This window comes from Pan paniscus, chromosome X, assembly GCF_029289425.2.
Source record: "Pan paniscus chromosome X, NHGRI_mPanPan1-v2.0_pri, whole genome shotgun sequence".
In the NCBI taxonomy this organism is placed as follows: Eukaryota; Metazoa; Chordata; class Mammalia; order Primates; family Hominidae; genus Pan; species Pan paniscus.
The window spans coordinates 152959557-152984748 of NC_073272.2; the positions used below are offsets into that span (position 1 = coordinate 152959557).

General features: G+C 57.1%; 1 protein-coding gene across 6 annotated transcripts in view; it reads left to right on the forward strand.

Annotated features, from left to right (window-relative positions):
• Positions 1-2769: 2769 nt before the first annotated feature.
• Positions 2770-25192, forward strand: part of ZNF185 (zinc finger protein 185 with LIM domain) — a 75329-nt gene continuing 52906 nt past the window's right edge. For 5 of the 6 annotated variants that reach the window (XM_008965811.4, XM_008965835.4, XM_008965822.4 and 2 more), the window contains exons 1-9: positions 2770-2859; positions 18826-18904; positions 19091-19214; positions 19504-19569; positions 21600-21638; positions 21754-21831; positions 22545-22634; positions 23464-23556; positions 24819-24902. In XM_008965811.4, coding sequence (XP_008964059.1) covers positions 18871-18904; positions 19091-19214; positions 19504-19569; positions 21600-21638; positions 21754-21831; positions 22545-22634; positions 23464-23556; positions 24819-24902 — 608 coding nt within the window. In that variant the 5' untranslated portion in view covers positions 2770-2859; positions 18826-18870. The remainder of the gene's footprint in view (positions 2860-18825; positions 18905-19090; positions 19215-19503; positions 19570-21599; positions 21639-21753; positions 21832-22544; positions 22635-23463; positions 23557-24818; positions 24903-25192) is intronic. The other variant, XM_055106258.2, reaches the window with a different exon arrangement.

A 25192-nucleotide genomic window follows, 5' to 3' on the forward strand; every position in this document is an offset into this window, starting at 1 on the left:
GGAGCTGGCCTGTCTTGGAGCTGCGGATGGGTGGAAAAGTGCAAGAGATGTGAATAGGAAAGGATAGGGCCGAGCTCAGGCCAGGTAGGGACAGAGCCCAGCCTGGAGGCAGGCAGCAGCCACCACAGCCTTGGCCTAGAACTTGAGGGAGGTCTAAGGGAAGGTTCATGAAGGAGATAATGTTACTGCTGAGAGAAAGTGGAGGCCACCTGGTGTCCCTGGGGAGGAAATGTCATTCCAAACAACGGGAGCATCTTGTGCAGCGTCCTGGTGGTATTTGAGCACTTGGTCTATCTGGGTACATGTCATTTGGGCATGTCTGGTGCTTGAAGAGGCTGAAGAAGCCAGCAGGTGCCTGAAGCCTGGCTGAGGTGACTAGAGGTGCCCTGGCAGGCGTGGAAGTGGAAGACTGTTGGGGCAATGGACAGGTGGGCAGGGCAGGGCAGGGCAGTTACCATTCAAGTCAAACCCGTTTGCAGGCAAGATCAGCTGCAGGGCCTGGCAGCCTGGCAGGGAGGGAGGGGTTCAGGGAAGGCTGATCTCTTTGGCTGGAGCAGTCGTGACAGATCGGGCCTGGGCAGAGACTGAGTCACCTGGGACATGGGAAGAGCTTGAGGCCCTGGGGCGGCCCAGCCTGGGGCAGTCCCCACTTGCTGGCCGTGCCGTTGGACACCACATTTGCTCATGCTCTCCAGCTGGGCCCCCCACCCCTGACTCAGGGCTCTTGAACAAGTTTGCCTTTTCCCTCTTCCTTGCCCTACATCTCACCCATCATGATGTCTTCTACCTTCTACCCTTTCAAACTAGGGGCTCTTGAAGAGGACTGGGACCCAGACAAAGAGTATGACACAGCCTAAGTCATACAGTAAACATGTTTAGGAGGTAAGATGCCAAGCCAAATCCATGGCCACCAGTAGCCACAGTGGAGGAGGGGAGGTGTTAGTTGCTGGCCACCAGACAGGGGCATACAATATTGGAAGCAGAAAAATGCTTGTTGGCAAGAGACGGACATGAACAGAAGTGACTTTATATACAACCCCCTAAGCACACACAGGGTCGCCTTCTCCCTATCTCATGAACCCCAAGAAGAAAAGGATGAGGACAGCTTCCACAGCCTCACTCACCCATCCATCACTTCCTTCTGCAAATTCTTCGGATGCCCTGTGCTGGTCTCCGTGACCCAGTGATGAATCAGAAGGGGCCCTGCCCTCCCAGAGCTCAGGATCTAGAACAATAGAGGGTGACAGCCACTATGCTGGATTGATGTCATCTGAGGGAACTAAGGGGTGCACAGAAGGAAGTGATCAGCTTGACTGGGTGGCAGGCAGGGGAGGCTTTCCGGACACTGGGTGGAGGCTTGAAGAATGACTAAGAGCTCACTAGCCCGACGGGGATGAAGAGCATTTTAGGGAGTCCGAGGAGCAGGAGCAAACACCCCAAGGTGAGCGCCATGTGATGTATTCAGAAGACAATGGAAAAAGGCCAGTGTGGCTGTAATGTATTGAACAAAGGGAAGAGTGGCTGGACCTGCAGGGATAGGTCGTCTCAAGGAGTCTGGCTTTTACCCTGAGAGCAATGGGAAGCCATGGAGGAGTTGCAAGCAGGAGAGCACCTGATCATATTGACACACGTGAACTTTTAACCTGACCTCCGTGTAGAGACTGAGGGAAAGGAAGGCAAGACCAGAGGCAGGGGGACACCAGCAAGGAGGCTGGTCTTCGGGGCCAGGTCTGGACTAGGGTGGTGGCAGCAGGCACAGGGAGAAGTGGGTGGACTGGAGGGCCATGGAAACACCACATTGGCAGGCCTTGATGAAGGAGAAGCAGCTGGTCCATTCTTTTGAGCCTACCACCCTGGTAGGCCAACTCCTGGCCAAGTCCATGCCATTTCTTGGGCTGGCTTAATTGTCTCCCTATTTGGGAGGCCGTGGGGTGAGGGGTCTTTCCTCCATGCTCTCTCCATCCTTAGCCCCAGCCCAGGGCCTTGCACACAATAAGCACTCGGTGAGCACCAACGCGTGACACAGGTACATCAAACCGCATTGGCTCTGGGAGTCTGGCTGTATCTCGTCGCCCAGCCTGGGAGATAGCCCCGTTTGCTGTGCCTTGTGAGCCCCGGGTCCGTCCCAGGATGGCCTTCCACGATGAGCGGCTCCCTCACTCTTCTCCTCCTTTCCTGCCTGCAGGACTTCCTGGATGATCTCAGCCGCCAGCCCCCCGCCCCCCTCCCCGCCCCTGTCTGGGATCTCCATCTGTAAAATGGATCTAGGAACGGTAGTTCTCGACTGAATTAACCCGACAGCATCTGTGGAAGTCGTTGGCCCTGTGCCGGGGCCAGATCGCGCAACTAGGAACGGGGGCCCTTCACGTGGCGGAGGCTTCCCGGCCTGGGGGCCACGGGCCCGGAGGAATTTGCCTGGAAGTTTTCCATCACGGCAGAGCCTTCTGGAGCTCGCCCCGTGCTCGACAAGGGGAGCCCCAGACTTGATTTCTCCAGCAGCCCCGCGGGGCGGGGCCGAGAAGGGGCGGGCGGGCGGAGGACGCTGGCGGGAGAATGTGCGGAATGTGCCAGGCGCCTCTACCTACCCCAGGAGGGGCAGAGGAAGGGGCCGGCCGAGGGGAGGGGCGAGGGGCGAGGCTCCGGGCGGCCGGAGAAAACCTGTTTGTTCTCCTGCGGGCGGAGCCCAGTCCGCGCCTCCTCGCCTCCCTGCGCGCTCCCCGCTGTGCACCGCGCCCCGCGCCCCGCGCCCCGCGCCTGCCTCCCCGGCCCGGCCCGGCCGCGCGCCGTCCACCCGAGGGAGCCCGCGCCCTGCGACTGCCCGACCCTCCACCCGCCCCACGAGCCGGGCACCGGTGCCAGGTAGGGCTGTCGAGTCGCCATTGGACGCGGCCCTGCTTGGAGGCAGTGGGGGGCACCCAGTCCGTGCCCAGCTGGGGACAAGTCACGGCCTCAGTTTCCCCATCCATAACCCTTACCAGCTCCAAGCATCTCTCTTCGGGTTCCCCCCGGGAGTCAGTGGATTTCTGGTTTTCGCTGTGAGTGAAAAGACTGACAGGCAGAGGAGGCCAGCGTCCCCTACTGAGGCAAGTGTCCCCCTTGCCAGCCTGATCCCTCTGTCTTGCCCTTTAGGAAAGACACGGTTTAATTGTTAGTAAACGGCGAGGGGCCAGGATGCTCTGAGAGTTGACTGCAGGCCTTTAAGAATCAGGGAATCTCATATCCCTCCGTCCCCCTGTGCCCATTTTATAGATGAGGAAACTGAGACCCAGAGGCTGGCTCACCCAGAGGATCCCCTCAATCGCCCTGGGGCCTGTGAGGTGCATGTGCTGGGTACAGGGCAATCTTGGGGAGGGCCATGAGGATGGTGGCTGCTCACACTCAGACAGAAGGCGCCGAATCAGGTGTCACTGGGTGTTATCGACAGGATCGGCACTGCACCAGCTCTGTGGCTGGATTGTTTTGATGGGGGCAGAGGGAGCCAAGAGTCTGCCCTCTTTGGAAAGGCAGAGGGATACCTTGCCTTACAAAAAGGCCGAAAGCTCAGGTGCTCCTGCCTGATCTGCCACTTCTGAGCTGGGGACACCTGGGTACTCTGTCGGTTTAAGGGGGTGACACGTCAAGCTGCCTCCCACCCAGGGCTGCTGGGGACTCAGATAAGGTAGGTGGTGGGTGTGTCCCGGCTTTGGGACATCTGAGGCATGGTAGGAGTTGTGTTCTTGCTGAGCCGTCGGCACGAAGCCTTGGCATCATGGAAGGCCCCAAAGCTGTGAGCCCCGAGAGAGGACCTCTCACACCCCGTCCAGCAGTGCTTGAGGCTTCAGTACCTGGACTAAGTCCTGCCTTGGTCTCATGGCCCTTCAGACTTCTGGCTGTCGTACCTGGCTGGGGGCGGGAGGCAGGGGTGCACAGGTTGATAGGCCTGAACAGAGCTGCAGAGGTCCTGCCTTCCCAGGGCCTCCGCTCCTCATCTGAAAAACAAGGAGCAGCTCAGAGGCCAGCAAGTGGCCAAGACACAGATGCACAGATGAGGGGCCAGCCTTCTGGCAGGCCTTGGTGCCTCCGCTGTTCCCCTCATCGCTCCCAGGCCACTTCAGGATGGGAAGGAACAGATCCCTCTCACCTGCCCCTCCTTCCAGCAATTCCCAGCCCCTGGCTGGATGCTGTGCATTCAGCCGTGTGGAGCTGATGGAAGGCACTCAGTGCAGGGCCAGATACGCAGCAGGTGCTCAAGATCTGTTCATTTCCATCCTCTGGACACTCATGACTCAAGCAACAGAGGTGGCCCAGGACCACTTAGGATGTTGCAGCTCCGAGTAGCATGAAAACATTAGGGGTTCCTCAGTCCTGGAGCAGCGAGGCACCCCTGGCTGGGAAGATCAGGGAAGGCTTCCTGGAGGAGAAGGGCTTGGAAGCAGGAGGAGGAGCTCGGCAGCCACCAGGTCAAGGCCCGCACGTCCTTTGGAGCTGCTGGAGTCTAACCTCCCCGTTACTCCTGAAAGATCATAAACCACTTCTTGCTGAGCTCCTGCATATGGGGGCCCACAGAGAAATCAGCTCCATGCCTTGCCCTGAGGAGTGACAGAGAGGCCATCTGTCAGTAAGAAGTTGCCATCTGAATCCAAATGGCAGCAGTGCTTGTCCACCTCACTTCCTGCTCAGCTCGAGTCCAGACTCCAGAAAAAGCCTTTCCCACGTGAGGCCAGTGATGCCAGGGGCAGCCAGCGCCTCAGCTCAGCCTCCCTTAGCCTGACTTGTGCTCCTTGTCTTCCTGCCCAGTGTCCCCAAGGCCTCCCGAGATCTGGCAGGGCAGGGACTCTGGGTCCCTAGCACTGGGCCCAGGACCTGGCCATGATAGGCATCGGCACTTGTTCCCTGAACTGTCTTCAGTTGCATGCCAAGCAAACTCCCCCAATTCTGGCTCGGTGCATTCTGGAAGCCAGAAGCCTGCCTTCCTCCTTCCCTACTCAAGCTTCCACAGGTGACTGCCCCCTTTGGTGTGGGTTTTGCTTCAAGCCACAACTCATAAGGTGCCAGGTCACATGTAACACAAGCTTTCCTTCTGTTGCTGAGCCCTGAGGCTGCCCCCACTGCCAGTCCCTGGCGGCATGGGACAGGACCAGTGCCAGAGAGGAGAGCTGCTTTCCAGTGCTCTGGAGCCCTGAGCGGCAACCCCTTGCAGTCCGGGCCTTTGGGCTCTCATGTTTAGGGTCAGTCCAGGGACTTTGCATTCGTTACCACTGTGCCCATAGTGAGCCGGCTGATGCCAAGACAAGGGCAGTGCCATCAGGGGACCAGTCCCTGAGAGATGCTCAGGAGAGGTTGCCATCATTGCTTCCAAAGACCAGGAAGAGGAGGAGGGGTTGAACTGTCCCACACCTGGTCAGGTGTGTGGCAGGTGAGGGTGGCACCTTCATAGCCTAGTGGTCAGCCTGGGTTCAAACCCCAGCTCAGCCACCATCCAGTTGTGCAAAGTTCGGCCCTTCATGCAACCCCTTGAGGCCTCTGTTTTCTCACCAGTACTGAAGGGTGGCTAAAGCCAGGAGCACCTGCTGCACTGGGTGCCTGCAAGTGCTGGGTTCCTGGCACAGAGGTGCTCTGTCACGGAAGGTAGCTGAGCCAGGACTATGGTACCCTCCTTCAGGGCTGTGGTGGCAAGGAGTGAAGTGGGACTAGGTGGAGAGAGAGATGCTGACTGGGATGTGGGCCCCTACCTGAGGAAAACAGTTTAGAAATTACTGCTGATGATGCAAACAGTATCTACCCACATTTAAAGTGACTCACTAAAGAACACACTTAATTCTTAGGGTGATTTCTCATGCCTACTAAAGTCTGACTCGCTTTCTTTTTTGTTTTCACTTTTTTTTTTTTGTTAGAGCTGGGGTCTCGCCTTGTCACCCAGGCTGGTGTACAGTGGCTAGTCACAGGCATGATCATAGCACACCGCAGCCTCCAACTCCTGGGCTCAAGCGATCCTCGTGCTTCAGCCTCCCGAGTAGCTGGCACTACAGGCGAGTGCCACCATGCCAGCACTGTTGTTACTTTTTATCTTTAATTTTTTTTTTTACCTTGAATTGATTTAAAACTCATAGAAAAGTTGTACGAATCGTGCAGAGAACTCCTGAAGCCTTATCTGAATTCCCGCTATTAACATTTTGCCACATTTCTCATTAGCTTTCTTCACTTGTAGCCTTTGGATGGGTCAGAGGGTGGGCAGGGCTGTTGTCAGTTCATTTTTCCAAAGGGAAACTGAGGCACAGAGAGGGACTTGCTCAAGTGCCATTGATTAGAAACTGAGCCAGATTAACTTCTCTCAGGGACACATATTGATGCATTTGGCAGGTGTTTTCTTGATCACTTTCTGTGTTGGGCGCTGGGGCACAGAAATGACTGAGAACTGACAGCAAAGTGGGAGGGACAGGTCTGAGTGGAGAAGAGACTGGAAAAGGAAAAGACAAGAGGCCCTGTGGGTATCACTCTCAATGTCGGAGGTGGAATGCAGGAAGGAATCTGCAGCTTAAGCGTGTCTCCCAGGGAATTTGACTGCCGAAGGGTCCCAGAGGCCACTTTCAGAAACACGGTCTAGGCTTTTCCTGTTGGGAGTGTGCTCATTTCTCGTCTCAAAAGGGAGCTAGGAACTGGGAGGGTGCCTGCCTGGAGCAGGGAGGTGGGTCCAGGCCAGCCAAGAGAGCAATTCCTCACCCACTCATTAACGCCCGCTGAGCCATCCCTCTTCCCGCAGAGCTGCCCTTGGGGCTGCTGCTGCTGAGATGGCGGCAGAGCTCTGAAGCCACGCCCTGGGTCAGAGAGGAGACATAGCCTCTGGGGCCAGTGGGCAAGCCCTAGGCTGCTGGTGGCTGCTGGCGGTGGTCCCTGGCCTTGGCCCCATCTGTAGGCCCAGCTCGGGCACCCAGTCCGGGCCCCTTGGTCTAGTCCCTGTGATCTTTGGCTCAGCACGCCACTTTGTGATGACTAGGTCAGTTTCCCAGAGAGCTTGATGTGGCGAAGAGTCGCTATGGAGAGAGCAAGCACAAGGATTTTAATCACAAGAACCGGCATCCCTGGTGAAAATGCTTACATCAGGCAGTGCCTGCTTTAAACTGAAATAAAAATAAAAATAAAAATAAAACCCAAAACCCCAAACCAGGACTTGCTTCACCACTTGTGCCAGCGATCCCTTACTCATGCTTTCATTCCTTTGGGCCTGAGCCTAGGCACCTCCTTGGGAAATGCAGTGCTCTGGCAACATTCCGCTAGGCCGATCCCCCCAGCACCCAGCCTGGCGGTTAGCGCTCTGAAAATGCTTGTTGCATACATGGCAATGTGATCCTGGGCAAGTGCTTTCTTCTCTCTGGACTTCCTTATTCTTATCCAAAAATAGGGGCAGTGTTAGAGGTAAGGGTGGGGTTGAGGGGACTCTGGGTCTAGAGTGGGCAGAAAGATGAGAAAGAGGGTTGTGGGAGGGGAGAAGGAGGATAGGGAGTCAGAGCTTTGGGGGAAGTGGGGAGGCAGCGGGCTCTTTCTGTTCCTTTTGCTCCTAACTAGTGATCACCTGCATCTAGGACAGAAGGAATTAGCTTTGGCTGATGTTAGTCAAGGGCAAGAAGGAGTGACTTCCTGTCACTGGCCTGCTCTGGCAAAGACTGAATGGATGGCAGCAATGGTGTGTGTGTAGGTGGGGGTGTTCCTAGGGGAGAGCGAAAGAGGGTAAAAGAAAGTGGCCGAGTGCGGTGGCTCACGCCTGTAATCCCAGCACTTTGGGAGGCTGAGGTGGGTGGATCACTTGACGTCAGGAGTTCGAGACCAGCCTGGCCAACATGGTGAAACCCCGTCTCTATCAAAAATACAAAAATTAGCCAGGTGTGGTGGCAGGCGTCTGTAATCCCGGCCACTAGGGAGGCTGAGGCAGGAGAATTGCTTGAACCTGGGAGGTGGAGGTTGCAGTGAGCCAAGACTATGCCACTGCACTCCAGCCTGGGTGACAGAGCGAGACTCGTCTCAAAAAAAAAAAAAAAAAAAAAAAAAGAAAAGGAAAAAAAAGAAAGAAAGAAAGTAGGGGGAGAGGGAGAGGTGCTGTGGAGATTGGAGTGTGGGCTCCATGACCTCTGAGCCTCCTCTGATCTCACTGGCTGCCTTGTCTGCAAATGGGACTAGCATCTCTGCATGACTGGTATTGGCTGAAGACCACATTGGTTCCCTGGCTGCAGAGACAACTGCAGGATGAGGGGTACAGAAGCAGCCAGGGCCCTACAAGAGGGTCACTGCCCAGCCCTCTGTTCTCCACAGAGACATCTCCAAGGGCCCTTGAAGCCAAGCCAGCCCTGAAATGGCCCAGTTCCCTGAATGGTCGCTTGTATCTGGCTCTCTGAGAACGAGAAAATGGGCGCATGAAAGCCAGGAGGAATCCCGAGGCCCCAAGGAGCGGTGGGTGGCCCAGCTGCCTTCTCCCCTCCTCCTCACCCCCAGCGCCCCACCACCTTGGGAAGGAGCTGGCCTGCCTTAAAAGTCTGCCTCCCAGGGCCCCTCCAGTGCAGACGCCGAGAAGTCTAGATGCTGGGGTGTTAGGGGTGGGATGGGGAGAGGTGAAATTCCAGACTTTCATGCAGAAGTCATTTACCTGTAAAGCACATTTACAAATACCACCCCCTCCATGCGTTCTTTTTCCATATTATATTTTCCCCTCTGCAACTCAAGTCTTTTTCAGCTCTTTTTTTTCCACTTGCTGCGCCTTTTTCCTGCCACCCTGTTGGCCTCCAGGCGAGAGCCCCTGGGACTGGAGCATCCCAGGCAGGTCGTGCACTCTGGCTCTGGCAAGAGGGGCCCAGCCTAGGCCTCCTGGGAGCTGCACGCTGAGCAGCAGACTAGGAGGCTCAGACGGGATCCAGCTGCTCAGCCCTGCCCACGGTCCCTAAATCACCTTTGAAGTGCCCCATCCCCCTGGATCTCAGCAACTCCTGGAACAGCAGCTACAGCCGCTGCAGCGGTGCCTGTGGCGGTGCCTGCTCCATCCCCTTCCCAGAGGAAAGCAACCTGTCTGCTGACTGTTGCCTTGCCAGCTGCTGAGACTCCAGTGCAGGAGACTGGGAATCAGAATGTCCTGATTCACCAGACCTGGCCACAGGAGGCTGCTTCATCAAATGGAACGTTTCATCGTTCCAACCCTTTTGGTCCAGAAAATCAGCACCCGCACCGGCTTAAATCAGCCTGGGTCCAAACTGAGTCAGCCAAGCGCGTGCCTTGAGAAAGGACGGGATGAGGGCATCTGAGCGGGGGTGGAGGTCGTTCTTCCTGACTTTATAATTCCTCAGGCTTGTCCTTGCACTTCCCATGGCAGCCTCCAGGCGGAGTCTGTGCCACAGCCAAGGCTCTCCCCACTGCGCTAGGCTTTTGACCTTAGCCTCATCCCTGGGAAGTATCATTGCTTGGGGTCCTGTGGCCTTGGTGATGACCGGAGGGGCTGCACTGAAGCCTACACCTTCCTCACACGACCAGGTGCAGGGGCCAGGGAGCATTTTGAGAATGGGGCTTCCTTAAGCCCATTCCCCCTCCCATGGGCACAGAGCATTCTCTTTTACCTCAAAGTTTAGAAGTGAAGGTCAGGGAGGGTGAGTGACGCGTCCAGTGACTAAAACCCAGGTCCTTGGACTCCTCGTCAGTACTCCTTCCTTTGCTCCAGAGTTGGAAGAGCCAGCATGGATGTGTGGCTTTGTGGCCTTGACCAAGCCCTCCACATCTCTGACGGCACCACTGTGCCCGTCTCATGACATGACAGATGATAAGGCATGGCTGGCTCTGCGCCGGGGCCTTCTGAACATGTCGTGCCCCTACTACCCTCTCAGCATCTGTTTCTGCTGCCCCATCTGGCTCAGGGCTGCAGTCTGGCCACAGAGAGGGAAGCTCTCTAAGGAAGGAGAATGGGCTGGGAGAAGCCACCTGCTGCCCCTTGTTTAGCAGGCTGCATTCCCCAGCAAGCCAGCTCTGACTATCTCAGTGTCGCCCTTCTCCTGGTCACCCAGACCGCCCTGTTCCTGGGGCAGCTCATGACACTGCGAGGGGATTGTGAAGGGTCTTTCGTGGGAGGGCCCTTACTCAGAGCTCACAGGCATTTGCTTGAAAGACAGCAAAAGAGGACCTAAGACATGGGGACTTTTCTTTGAGTCTTTTTCCTGACACTAGGTCCAGTGGAGGCTCTTTGCCCAAATGGAACATTTACAGTGAGAAATGGACAGGAGCCTCGACACCCCCACCCTATGCAGAATTTGACCTCCACCCCTATTTTACCAAGGCAAGTCCTCCAGCAAATGAAGCTGTCAGACAGGCTTGGGGGGGCGGGGTCACAGCCTGGGAGGGAACTGCCTCCCTCTCACCCCTTGGTGCTGGTGCTGGTGGTCCCCAGGTTGAGTTGGACCAGAATGGAGGGGTGGAGGGACTCCCCTCCAGGGGACTCCCCTCCCCTCCAGGGACTCCCCTCCAGAGTCCCTCCCCTCCAGGGACTCCCCTCCAGGGGAGCTACCTGGGCTGGCTGGGCTCTAGGGCTTGGGCAGCCTGGAGCCTTGGGTTTGTAAAGCCCAACTCTGGCTCTTGTAGGAGGACTGGGGGGAAAGGTGTAGCAGCTGGGGTCACCCTTGCACATGTGTTTTTCCATGGTTTGGTCATTGCCACACTTATCGAGTGGTAGGGAACCCAGACACCATGAGGGGAGAAAGGATTTGCCCAGGGCAGCAAAGCTGGGATGAGTCTCCTTCCCAGAGACCAGCCATCTTCTCTGAGGGTTCCAGCAGGCATGAGCCCCAGCAGGTATCTAAGCTGAGGGATCAGCACTGCCTGGGTCCACCCATCTCTAGGAGCAAGTTCTTGGGAGACAAGGGACTTATCCCTTCACCACTTACCTCATGACCAGATGGGAGTACTTATGTTTCTGCTGGAGTGATGGGGGCAGGCCTATGTGCTGGTCCCCAGCTATATTCTGGGCCTCTGCCTCCATTAAAGCTCCTTGTCCCAGAGCCACGTGAAAGTGCTTGCAGACAGAGCTTTCCTGAAACATAGCCAGAGGTTTCCTAAAACATAGCAATCAGCCTCTGCAGTGGGCAGCCCAAGTCTTGATGGCTTCATCCACTTGTACTTGACAGATCCATATTTGGTCCCTGTACTTGACTGCAGGGGCAGCACTCTGGGCTGTGTCCCCCTTCTTGCCCTGTCCAGCTGTTTCTTTATGCTGACTCCTGACCCACCCCAAAGGGGTCCACACAGATCTGAGCTGTGAGTGATCCCTGTGAGCCTAGCTGAGGTTGGCACACGTGGGGTGGCAGAGCTGGGTGTCTGCTCAGCTCCTGGATGCAAAGCATCCCAATTCACCTTTGGGAAAGAAGCCCTTCTGCTTGCACCTCTGCCTGTGGCACACCCGCTCCTGCTTGTGCATGGCGCCCAGTGCCCAGCACACATGCACTGAGACAAGCCCTGACACCTGTGCCCTCTGGCTGCATCTCATCCATGAGCAGCGATATTCAGTGCTCCGGGAAGGCAAGGCTGAAGGCGTTTTGCTCCCTTGCCCTCCCAGTTTGCTTAGGAGGCCCTGCCTAGCGTCCTACTTCCCTTCTGCACAGTTTGGGAGCCATCCTAATCCCCTGCGAGCCAGCTTCTCTGGGAGGTGCCGCCCTCGGGGAGTCAGGCAGCGGGGACGTTCCACAAAACTTTCTCTGAGTTAGTCCTCTCATCTTGGAGGCTGAGCACGTCCTGTGGTGTGAGAGGGAGTCTTTTCTCCTGCCGCTCCCGTCTGTGTCCATCTCCTCACGCTCCAGCACCTGCGTCATTGCCTGCTGCCGCCCCCGCTCCTCCAGCGCACGGGAATCTGCATGCATCAGCCCCCTGCGTCAGCTCCCCTCTCACTCCACTCGCTGATGACACCAGGCTTGCTGTGGTCGGGATAACAGGCTCTGTTCAGCCACCTCATTGGCTCCTCGCTCCTATCTATCCAATCAGGGCCAGGGGCCCCTTCCTTCGAGGTTGCTGGGCAACCTTCAGAGGCCACAGAGGCAGGGAGAAAGGTAGAGCAGGAACATGCCCATGGGCATTTGGAGGCCATCTGAATTCAGGGAAGGCCTGTCCCCATCTCCCCCACCCAGCCCTGCCAGGGACACTTCCTCAGATTGCCATCTCTCAGCCCACTTGGCCAGAGACAGGAAGAGGGAGAAAGAAGGGGATGAAGGGCGGGCCGGGGCATCTGCCTGGTGTCTGAGGTGGCCTGGCCTGTGCAAGAGGAGTTGGACTTGGCCCTGAACTGCCCTGGGACAGGCTGGTGTTGCCTGAGTACGGGGCTTTGCTCAGAGTCAGCACAGAGAGGGGTACTGTGGAGTGTGGCCACATCTTGTGGGGCTTCGGGGGTGCACCACGAGGGACAGTTCATGCAGAGGGTGTCAGAAAAGCCAACCATTCCTTTGGTGGCCCAGGCCAGGTCCTAAGCAGGATGATATGGAGATTTCCAAAAAACCAGAAGTCTTCTCCAAATCAAGGTAGAAATGAGGGCCATGGTACTGAAAAGGCCTAGAGTGGCTGTCCTGACCAGAAATGTGCCCACACAGGCTATCAAGACACCCGTGTCATGGCATGAGAGATCCAGAGAGGCACATGTTCTAGCTTGGTGTATCCTGTCAGGAAGAGACCCAGTGAGCAGGCCCACAGATGCCACCTTACAGATGAGGAGACCTAGACTCAGAGAGTGGGATGTCACAGCCATGTGAGGCCACTTAGGGAAGAGGAGCAGAGATGTAAGCACAGGCCACAGCCCACGGGGACAGTGTTTGCTTTTGGGTTGTGTGGCCTCTCTGGGTGTCAGGGCTAATGGACTTTGAAAGAAGCCTGAGTTCGCAGAGGAAGAGGAAGACTGGAAGACTTGGGCAGGTAGCAAGCCCCTGGCACCACTTTCAAAGGTGGCTAAGGAAGGAACATTTGCTCTCCATCTTCTTGGCAGGGTAAATGGGAAGGTGCAGGGAACCCCAGTTACAGCAGTTTCTTTTTCTTCAGGAACTTTTTCTGAGTCTTTCTCAGGCACAAGCCCAGAGGCATGAGAGAGCTTGACATACTGGACTCAGATGGAGAGTGAGAGTGTAGGGCTGCGGGAGTGGGTGGCCTGCTCCGTGGGGTCCTGGAGTCACATGTGGCAGGCCTCTGTGGCTGCATCAGGCCGAGCAGCACAGGCAGGCACGGTGCAGCTGGGTGAGTCTGAAGTGTCTCCTCCCTCCAGCGGGTGAGCATTGCTGCTGGGGCCCAGCGGTTTGGAGGAAGCCATAGAGGCGACTGGCAGTGGGTGTGCCCCAGGAGCACTCGAGGCCGTCGTGCATGGGCTTACCTGGGCCACTGCGTGGCTGGGACTCAGAGCCCTGGGAGTGTGGCCAGGGCCAGACACGGGCCCACTCCTGGCTGACTCTGCTGAAGGGGAAGCAGGAGCATTGGCACAGCTCTTGTGCATGGGCTGCACACGGTACTGCTGGCCTTCTGAGACCTGATCCCAGGAGTGTGCATGCAGGGTGCCTGCCTGACACAGGGGTGGTGCTCCAGCAAGGGAAGCCAGTGTTGTTATTGCTTCCCAGAGGACGGCATGGTTCTCATCGCAGAGCGGAGCCCAGGCCACCGTCCCAGTGGCCGGGTCTTCTGGCCGCTTTGCTGGGACCCGGGTGCAGCCCTGGGGAGGGCGGGAGTCCTGCACACAGGCTCTGGAGGCTTCACTGGCTTCCCAAATGGGGTTCACATCCGCTAATGACTGCCCCGGAGAGCGGAGAGCTGAGGGTGGCCCTGGGGCAGCAGCCATGGTGGCCAGAGGGTTTATCTGCCAGGCCTCTCTGGTGGGTGCTCTCTCCCTGGGTAGACTGGGCCTTTCCCCCCGCTCCCTGCTGCCACCCATGTGAAAGCAGACATAGGCATCCAATGTCCACACCTGAGCCATAACCGGTCCCTGTACCAGGCTCTTCAGACATTCTGGACGTGAGCCTCGTGAGCAGGGAGTTGTCCTTGCCCCCTGGAGTACTTTGCTCTCTGTGGAGGTCCCTCTGGCTGACTTGCCATGGGCTGGGGAGCCAGGGCGGGATTGCGTGGGGTGGGAGAGGAGCCATCAGTGGGCCTCATGTGTCCTCCTGTCCCGTCGTCTCTTCCCTGGGCCCCGTACATGTGTGAACGGAGAAGCCGGCCTCCTGCTTCCAGGGGTGCCACCGCCACTGCCACTGCCGCTGCAGCAACCTCTGTCTGGCATCCGGCCCAAAACACCCCTGCCTGCTCTCCGCTTCCTTCTCCACCCCAGCTTGTGGGAAAAGATGAAGGAGGCCCCGGGAAGAGGCCCAGGCTGCAGCACTGCGTGGCCCAAAGCAGTGCACAGCACAGCTGGGCCCCAGAGGCTGAGGGCCTGCCCTTGCTGCTGTGGGGATTTCCTCCTCGGAGTGAGCAAGCAAGAGAAGTCCCTGCATCTGTTCATTCTCCTCACCTCCCATCCTTCCTAGGCACTGCTCGCCTGGCATCAACTCTTTTTTTTTTTTTTTTTTTGAGATGGAGTCTCACTCTGCTGCCCAGGCTGGAGTGTAGTGATGCGATCTCAGCTCACTGCAACCTCCGCCTCCCAGGTTCAAGCAATTTTCCTACCTCAGCCTCCCAAGTAGCTGGTATTACAGGCACGTGCCACCATGCCTGGTTAATTTTTGTATTTTTAGTAGAGATGGGGTTTCCCCATGTCGGCTAGGCTGGTCTTGAACTCCTGACCTCAGGTGATCCACCCACCTTGGCCTCCCACAATGCTGGGATTACAGGCATGAGCCACCACGTCCGGCCCTGGTATCAACTCTTGAGACTAATCCCTTGGCTGCTCAAGCATACCCCACTCGCACTTCATTTGGGTAAACCACCGTCGGGCTCATCTTTAGCACACAGAAGATACACGTTCATGACAGGAAAATTAGAAATACACAAAGCAGCAAAATATTTTGGTGTATATCTTTACAGATTTTTTCCCCTGTGCATTTTTATGTAAACATATTTTGACTTAGATGACACCATCATACACATCCTGCTTTACGGGCTGCTTTTCACTGAGTGATGTATAGAAACTGTACACAATACAGGTTTATAAAGCATGTTAAATACTACATGTCTCAGTATGATTTGTAATAGCTGCATGGTATTTGCTTGAATGGATAGATTACAATATGTTTAAATATGATTGATGGGCATGTAGATTATTGCCACATTTTCACCCCCATACTCAACACTGTGATGACACCTGTTTCATATACATCTTTGTTGTACTCGTGCAATTTCTTCCTCAGGCTACTTGGCTGCGAGGGGAATTACTGGACCAGCGGGCCTGCCCTTAAGCCTTTTGATACATACAGAAACTCATTCTGTCGAGATTCCTGGTTTCCCTTCCCGCAAGAGCCACCAGGAAGCCACCTCTGGAGGGGTCCACATTCCATCCTTCAAGGCTGCTTACATCCGTAGCAAGGGTCTTCCTGGCTGTCACTGAGTGGAGGGCCACTCTGCCCTGCTCTCTGTGAAGGGCTGGACAAGGGGAGGGGATGGTGGATCTGGGAGGAGACCTGGGTCCGAGCAGGGGTAGGTGGCTTCAGGCCATCACTCCCTGGTGGGGTGTGCTGGGCTGTCACAGGGTGCCTGGGCTTGGTCCGTGCTGAGGTTGGGGGAGGAGCAGGGCTTGCCTGGGAAGACTTGGATCTGCAGGTCTGTGCCTGGCTGTGGGAGTTAGGGGAGGGGAGCACCCAGTAGGAGCAGGGCTGGCCTCCACGTGCCGGGCCCTGAGGGAGAAGCAGGGCTTAGCTCGGCGGAAGTTGGAAGGGCATTTCAGGTGGGCGGACCAGCATAAGCCAAGGCACAGGCATTCACTTGGCAGGGCTACCTTCCAGGGACTCCAAGGCACATGGTCTGCTTGGAGCACAGTGTCGGCATTGGGGGGAAAGAGGCTGGCTCAGGGGACTGGTGATTTTGCTCCCAGTCTTAGAAACAGTGTGGAACCATCAGGTGCTGACTGAGAATTGAAGGCTGATGTGGGCCAAGTGGGATTAGAGACCAATGAGTGTTGCTTGGAGGAGGTGCAGATAAAGGCAGCAGGCCAGGGACCAGGGAGGAGGTCTCAAGGGATCGTGGCCTAGACCAGGGCAAATTGGAGGGAGAAGTCAGCTCTGTAGATGGGATGTAGATTCCAACCTCATTTGCCCATCCCACCCACCCCACCCCGCCCCATCCCATCCCATCCCATCCCTCCCATCCCACCCCACTACATCCCATCCCATCCCATCCATCCCATCCCATCCCATCCCATCCATCTCATCCCATCCCATCCCGTCCATCCCATCCCATCCCATTCCATCCATCCATCCCATCCCATCCATCCCATCCCATTCCATCCATCCATCCCATCCCATCCATCCCATCCCATCCCATTCCATTCATCCCATCCCATCCCATCCATCCCATCTGATCCGTCCATCCCATCCCATCCATCCCATCCCATCCCATCCCATCCATCCCATCTGATCCGTCCATCCCATCCCATCCATCCCATCCCACCCCATCCCACTGCCTGACACTCATCACTTTAAAGGCTCCTTGTCCCAAAGAACTGCCTTACACTTCATCGTGTGGAAAGACTCTACTTTGGCAGAGATTTTTCTGACTCTTTCATATTTATTGTCTCATCAAAAAAGAAATTTCACTTGTGAGACTCAGCCAGGCGTGAGGGAAAGGAGCCCATGCAGAAGCACCAGCCCTGGTCTTTGTCTGGCAATAAACCCGGAGTCTTCTGACTGGAGTCTCAGCTATAAAGACGGGACTGAAGGCAGCATGGCGCCCTCTGCAGGGGACGGATGGTGTTCCCACCCAGCCTTGCCCTCCCTTGCCATGGGTCCCTCTGCCTCTGTCATTCTGCATGTGCAAAAGTGTCTGTCTTGACTTTGGAAGTGGCTTATTTGGTCCTGATTTGGCAGGAAACTTCTAGGCAATGTGGCCATCAGGTTTGACAAGGGGTAACTGATGAGTCCTTGTGCCTGGTACTGGGCCTGGGATGGAGTCCACCCCCGAAACTGTGGATGACTGTCACCTGCTTGCCACGCTCATATGTGGAAGCTGGTGGCTACAGTCCCTGAGGCCTTAGAAAGGAGTATGTCTTTGAGGTGCCCAGCGCAAAATAAATCATACGGCCCTGCCCATGGGGCCACTCCACAGGTTGCTGGGATGGGGACAGTTAGGCCTGTATGGCCCTAGGATCACCTGTGGAGTGAGCTCCACTCAACAGAACTCTAACGTGGCAGCTTTGGTGCAGGGCTGGGCACGCGGGGCTCCCATTTGCAGTGATGAGGTGCCATTCCTGGCACACAGCAGGCTCGGGCTGTCTGGGCTGCTTGTTCAGTGCAGTTTATGGAAGAGCCAGCTCTTGCTGATGTGGCAAATTTGGTTTGCTCTCGTCCCCCTGCCCTGCCCATTTGAGTGTGCCCCTGATCTCCACAGAAACACATACAGGCCCTGCCAGCTGGCAGCAGTGCTGAGCTGGTCAGACCCTAGCCCTGGAGGGGCCCAGGGGATGAAAGACCCTGGAGAGAAAGACTCTTCTGCTTTGTGACTATGCCAGCACAACCAGGGCCCTGCTTCCTGTCATGCCCACAAGCCTGAGCCCCCAGCCCCTATTTTGAGGCCCAAGGGTTCGGCTGTGGCCACTCAGGGGTCCCTGCAGCTCTGGGTCGCTCCCAGCCTGGAGAGCCAGCTTCATCACCCTGGGCCCTTCTCCGGAGCAAATGGCCCTCGAGACCACCACAGCTCACCCCTCATGGGCACGAGAGGGCAGCACTGGGCTCAAGGGCAGAGAGGCTGAAGGCAGTGTGGCACCGTCTGGGCAGCATGAGCAGCACCGGGCTCAGGGGTAGAGCAGGGCGAGAAGACACAGAGGAGGAGGAAGCAGAGCTCAAGGCAGCTGTGGGCCAGGGCGTGAGGAAGCCTAAGTTACCACATTGCCACACTCGCCTGTTCCCTGAGGGCCACTAGGATTTGGCAGTGGGGCCCTGGGCTTTCCCCACTGAAGGTGGAGCCAACCCCCGAAGGAAACAGGGCTGCACACCCCAGACCATTCTTGGCGCTGTTTGAGCACCACCGCGCCTCTCCTAGCAGATGACTTGAGAGCTACTGCTGCTTGGCTCCTTTTCAGGTGGTGCCGGGTACTTATAGGAGCATCGGCGCGTTCCATCCTCACAGCAGTCCTGAAAGGTATAATTTTTTTTTAACTATCATTTTACAAATGATGAAACTGAGGCAGCTCGGAGAGGTTAGCTGACCTGCCCGAGGTCTGTCAGAAAACTCCTAAGGGATGAGAAGCAAGGTCCAACCCCAAAGCAGCTGGTCCCCCAGCCCGTCCCTCTCCACAGGCCATCTGCCTGCCCTGAAGCTGTTCGGCTTTGGATGCACTCTGTCCCACCCTCTGAGTCCACCAGTGCCAGCTGTCTTCCCCACACCCCCCAGCCTGAGCCAGGCTGTTAGCACTCTGTAGGAGGGCTCATGTTCTCCCGTTATCAGTGATCGCTTTGAACAGACAGTCCCTGGCAGCCCCTGAGCTCCACATTCTCTAGGTGAGCAGCCCTGGGCAGGCAGGTGGGTGTGCCGCTGGGCAGCAGCAGGTACAGTGAGTGCTTGCCCCCTGGCTTCTGCCCATACTTAGCACTCCACCAACGCTTGCCACCCCCGATGCGCAGAGGGCAGTCTGGATGATCTTGGTGTACCAGGACCCATATGGTCACCTGCAAGACACTACAAATGCATGAAGTGACAGCATTTGCTTACCTTTATCCCCAGAAGCCCTGCTGAATCAACTGAGAAGAGAGCTGCGGAGCAATCACCATGAGTATCTCAGCGCTTGGAGGCCGCACCAAAGGTGAGGCCCGGGCTCCCTGGTGTCCCAGGCTCTGTTTGGGGCTGTTTTCTTCCAAGCCTGCCCCTACAGGCCACAAGCACTGTCCCAGCAGCAAAGGGAGAGCAGCATACTGGGAGAACTGGAAAGGAGGTCGAGGGTCCTGGGGCTGCATTCCTCTTCTGAGGCGGTTGGGTTTTCCCACCACAGGGAAGCCTCTGCCACCAGGCGAGGAGGAGCGCAATAACGTTCTCAAGCAGATGAAAGTGCGAACCACGCTGAAGGGGGACAAGAGCTGGATTACCAAGCAGGATGAATCGGAGGGTCGCACCATGTAAGGCAAGGAGGTGGGGAGGGACCGCAGCAACGTGGGGGCGCGCAATCCGTGGGGGACCGACCATACCTGGGGATGCGAAGGGGCTTCCACCGTTCAGAGCTCCGCCAGGCCATGTAGAGGGCAGAGCATGGGAAAGGCTATCCAGCAATGTCACAGGGTGGGAGAGCCCCTGGGTGCCTGGGAAGGAGAATGTGTGGCAGAAATGGCAGGACTTGCTGGGCAGCCACAGGATGGCAGGTGACAGGGAGTCTCGGAGCCAATCCTTCAGGATGCCTCTTTCCCCCAGAGAGCTGCCCTCAGGCCGGAGTCGCGCCACATCCTTTTCATCAGCTGGGGAGGTTCCGAAGCCTAGGTAAGAGGTGGTGCTCAGGTGGCTGGTGGGTCAGCCCCAGGGACTCTCCTGCAGCTTGGGGCCAGCCCTCAACAGGGAGGGGTGGGCAGTCCACAGGGGACAGGGATGCAGCCCCAGCCAAGGGTCTGCAATGAGTAATTTGAAATCTGCAGGAAGGAGGGGCTTCTCCACTGCACCTTCCTTTTGGGAAGGGGAGTGTAGGAGTCACTTGGTCCAGGCCCTTGGCCTTGCTGTGTGGCTGTGGGGCAGCTGACTTCCCTGTTGGGCCTCTGTGGCTCCAGCTGTTAACTGGGATTGAAATTGTCTTTAAGAAGAAGACGACCTCCCACCCATTCCCTGCAGGGACTGATACTGCCTCTGAGATGCTTTGGGCAGCTTCCAGAGTCACAGTGACTCACTCCTGCAGGTCACCCTGACTGCTTGAGTGTACTTGGGACTCAGCATGCCTGTAGAGAGGCACGAGTTTGCTCTGACTATCTCCCAAGTTTACCGTGACATATTTTGTCAGCTGACCAAGGAGAACTGGCTTCTCTCTCTTTTGGGGACTTTTCCATAACAGTGTCTAGGGGGGCTCTGAACAGTGTCTACGGGGGCTCTGAAGCGTGGGCACAGATAAAGGCAGCAGGCCAGGGACCAGGGAGGAGGTCTCAAGGGATCGTGGCCTAGATCCCTTGAGCGTGGGCACAGATAAAGGCAGCTGGCCTCTGGAGGAACTGCTCCTGACAGAGAAAGGGAACTGAAATTCAGGCTCGCTCCTTGCTCCAAACAGCCGGCAGGCGGCTTCTCAGGGGGTGGTAGAGGCAGTGGCGGCCTCTGGAAGGGAGGGCCTCAAGTTTACAGCCAGCACACAGGGCTACCTTTAGTAACTACGGTCTCTCTGTCACCCCTCGATGACTCAGCGCCCACTACCTGCCAGGTCCCATGGTGGGCACAGAGGATGCAGGAGTGGTCAAGACAAAGGCCCTGTCTTTGGGCAACTGACGTCCCAGCAGGGGACTCAGTCAGGACCCTAGTAAACAGTTCAATACAAAAGCGAGAACCCCCAAGTGTGCCTGCAACATGGCCACCTCTGGGAGGCTGTCCCCTGTTAGAGATGGAGATTGTGGGGTTGGAGACTACCGGAGGCTCTGTGTTGCCCTTGACCCAAACCCCGATGCTGCAGCCCAGATCCCCTCCACTGCAGGACAGAAGGGTCTACCCTGACCCCTTGACTCCTCCCCTAACTCTGAGGAGGACTCTTTGCAGGGGCCCCTAACTCCTGCCCGGAGGCCAGAACTTCCAGGCTGACCACCCCTGGCTGTCAGCTCCCTGCCCGCTCGTCTTGGCTGCCCCCTGAGTTATCTGAGCCCCCTCAGTTGCTGCCAAGCAGGAGGTCCCAAGCACCCAGAGCCTAATGTTTCTCAGCCACTGAACAAGCCCTGGCCGTGCCCTCTCGTCTCAAACTTCCACCAAGACTTGGGGTGTGGGCATGCAAGGAGCTGGAGCAAAGAGGGCCCCGAGGGACAGGAAGGGGGACAGCTGGCTTTGGCTGGCTGCTGCCTGGGCTCTCCCCTTCAGGCCCTCATGCACCTTCCTGGTGGAGGCTGTTGAGGGAGATCAGGTCAGACCCCGGGCTGAGGGGAAGCCTCTGGCCCTGACTGGGGAGCCTCCAGCTTGCACTGGTTCAGCCCCAAGCACAGAGGATGGGAGGGCTGTCAGCTGAGAGGAGTGCTCCGTCGGCGCAGCACTGGGAACTGGCTGGCCAAGGAGAAGCTGGACTTTGGAGAGGCCATCAAACTGCCTTCCTAGGCACCTGCCATGAGGAGTCACCTGGGGCACTTTTCCTGGGGGAGCATGAGGGAAATAGGCAGAGCATAGCGGGCACCTGATCAGGGACACAGGGGGCTGGCACCCCTCGTTTCTGCTGTACTGGGACACCTGGAGCACTTGCCAGCCAATCTTATTTGCTATAGTTAAGGGCAGGATAAAGTAGGATGACCTCAGCCCTCCAGCAAGCCTCGCTTCACTCCACCCCTTCTTCTCTTCGGCAGGCCTCCGAGCACAAGGGCTCCCACTGGCTACATCATCCGGTAAGTGACCGCAGGACTCTGCCGGCCTTCCTGTGCCCACTCACACCAAGCCCTGACTTCTTACCCCTCCAGTCCCTCCAGGGAGCTCACCAGCATCTCCTGGGCTCTCTTTTAGGGGAGTGTTCACCAAGCCCATAGACAGCTCTTCCCAGCCCCAGCAGCAGTTCCCCAAGGCCAATGGGACTCCAAAAAGGTATGTCCATGGGGTGTTGGCCAGTCGGCCAGTGGGGAGGTGTGAGGGCCTGGTCTGGGCTCCTGGCAGAGACAGTGCTCTGCCTATCAGGACTGTGGGGCCTTGGAGGTGCCAGCTTTCATCCTGGGTAGGGCAGGACCCTGGAGAGCAGGGTGGGGTGACCAGAGGAGATGGGTTGGGGTGGGACTGGCAGTCCCAAGTGGATGTGTGGGTCTCTGGGAGGTCCTGGGCCACTAACAGTGTCCTTGTCCTGGGGTCAGTCCTGACTAGGCCTGGCTAATGGGACAGAGAGGTGCAGGAGTTTGGGAGGGGCTGGGTGTAGAGTCCCCCTAGCCTGGCAGTGGGCACCCTTGACTTGACTTGCTGATGGCATTGAGAAGGCTGAAGTTGCATGCAATTCAAGCACCTTGGCATCAGACATTGCCTGGGACTCCGTCAGACTGGAAAGGCCAAGGGGACCCGGAAACAGGAAGCAAAGACACAGACAAGAGCCCGCTGGGCTGTTCCCTGAAGCTCGGTGGGGTTTGCCTATGCAGCAGGGGCTGCCCTGCTCTGAGTGGCGCAGTTCTGGGTGTCTGTCAGGGCCAAAAGCAAAGAGGAAAGGCTCCCAGGCAGCTCCTGGTCCACTTTTCATGTGTCCACTGGGCTGTGTGGCCAAATCTGGAGGCAGGAGGGAGCCTGCAGGTAGACACATGGAACCTTCTCCTCTCTAGTGCTGCCAGTCTGGTGAGAACAGCTAACACTGGTCCTCCCCGCCCCTCCTCCTCTGGCTACAAGATGACCACTGAGGATTACAAGAAGCTGTGAGTATGCAATGCCAGGCTCAGCGTGGTTCCCTCCTCCAAGGAACAAGTCCAAACTCTGGGTCCACTGAAGGCAGCTGACTACTTGCCTCCGAGCACAGCCCGGGAAGTCCCGCCTGCCTGACACTCCCTGCCAGTTGCAGCTGTGGCCTGGAGCCCACCAGAGGGTAACAAGCCCCAGAAAACTGGATGGCTGTGCACATTGCACGTCTGATCCGAGGCAGAGCGGAGACTGCAGGAAGCTTGTAGGAGGGGCCCCACGGATCTGGGGAAAGGGTCATGGGTCGTGAGGCTGCTGCTGGCTGGCTGTGCTTCCTGGGCTTGGCCCTGCACCCGGCCGAGCCTCAGGTGCTCTGCCTGGCTGCACTGGGCTGGGGGCCTGGGGATCCTCAGGGTGCTGCTGTCAGTCTGAGCATTGTGTGCCTAAATCTGAGCTGCTTCTTGGATAGAAACCTTTGGGTTTTCCCTTAGTGCTCCCCTTGGGGTCCCTTTCAAAGCCCCCCACCCCCCACTGCATGCTCAGGGAGGAGGGTTCTCTGGACAGAGGTGTGAATTGTGTCTCTAGTTCCCAGGGGACCACATCTTTCCGTTGTTTGTCCCTTGCCTCCATCATCCAGGGTTGGGGAGCTGCTGGGTAACCTTTCTGGGGAAGGGGAGAGGCTCGAACAGGGAGGGAGGGGAAAGCTGGCTCTCAAGGAGGAACAAGTGGCATGACCTAAGGCCCAAAGGCAGAGATATTGACTTGCCTTGTCATTGTTGTTGAAAGCCAGGAAGCCAAGCTGCTGAGGGTGGCAGCCTATGACAGGAAAGCGCCTCTCCCCTCTCTTAGGGCACCCTACAATATCAGGCGCAGCTCTACATCAGGGGACACCGAGGAGGAGGAGGAGGTGGTGCCTTTCTCCTCAGATGAACAGAAACGGAGGTAATGGAATGGTGCCTTTTGGGCATCCCGGGGGGCAGGGCAGGAGCCTGAGTCTTCGAAGACTGCTGGAATGAATTGTACTGGTTGGGGTGACAAAATGCACAACACGTAGGCCATCAGCGGTAGCCCACGGAGCATGAGAATAGGTGTCATTCTCTGAGTGCCAGAACCACCCACTCAGTGTTGGGCCAGCTGAGGGGCCCTTGAGAACCTTCTGTGGGGTAGAACCTAGGTAATGTGGGTCCAGGGAAAAGTCTCATGTGGAGGCTCTTCAGGGCTCTAAATCGGTTTGTTAGAAAGGGCCCTGAGACAGTTGAACAAAAATATTCAGGGAGAAGCCACCTGCACAGTGCCCTCTATCTGCATGATCTGCATGCCTTGGGGGCAGGGGTTGACTCCACAGTTCTGAATGCCCCTGGACCCCAAACTGAGCCCCAGGCATGCACAGCAGTGGGAGTGTGCCCCATGCTGCTGAAATTCTACCCTAGTCTCTGCGCCAAGCTGCCCTCGTCCACACAGGCCAGCAAAGTTCCATGGACCCTTGCCCCTCCTCAGTCCTCTGTCCATGGGGACTGACCACACACCACCCAGTGCTGGTGAACTATGACAGAAAGGGTTTGTTAATCACCTTTTGTATGCCTTTGGCTTGGGGCCTGTACAGCAGTTGGGCCCTGAGGAAATAAAGCCCTCCCCTCCCTGGGCTCAGCCAGCCACCAGGTCCATATCTGCTGACCCATCTGTGGCGCAGGAATCACAGCAAAGCCCCATTGCCAAAGGCCCTGGCAGATTGGCTATCCTCAGGGAATAGTTCACAGTGGCAGGGGCCCCCAGGCCTGGGTGGAGCAAGGAAAAGAGCCAGAAGCTAGGAGTTGCCTAGCATTGAATGCCAGCTCTGCCACCTGCTAGGTGAGTGCTCTTGGGCAAATAATGAAAGCTTCTTGGACTCAGTTTCCTCATCTGTAAATCACAGAGGATACTAGTGTCTACTTTCCTGGATTGAGAAGAGCAATAAGCCAATGCGAGGATGTTGGCATCCGGCGCAGAGCCGGGCACATGCCACATGCTCCATAAACGTGGGCTGCCCTTCCTTCAGTTTCTACATTTCCTTTGAATAGTCCTTGGAGCAGGTGCAAATCTGGTTTCTCTCACCCCTTGCCTCCCTGGGGTGGCTCTAAGTCACCCCGAGTCCATCCCAGGCTAGGCTGGCAGAGCATGTCCAGCTTGGCACCCATCAGATGCTCCCCCACCCCGTGTCACCCCAGGTCAGAGGCTGCAAGCAGTGTTCTGAGGAGGACAGCTCCCCGGGAGCACTCCTACGTCCTGTCAGCGGCCAAGAAGAGCACTGGGTGAGTTGCCACCAACTGGCTCCAGGCTCTAGGACAGCTCTCCTCTCCTCAGAGCTCCAGCCTTCTCTGGCTGATGAAAGGGTGGGTGGAGAGATCACCCCCAAGGGCCTTCCTAGCTGAGCCTTCTCAGATTCTCAGATGTACTTTCTAGAAAATGGAGAGGTCTGGCGGCTACCACCAGGGACAGTGAAGTGCCGGGAATGGAGAGGGCCCAGGACCCTCTGAGGTAGAGCGGTCTTGATGTCACCTGCCCACGGGCTCTGCCCAAAGCATTGCCTTTCTGCTTCCTT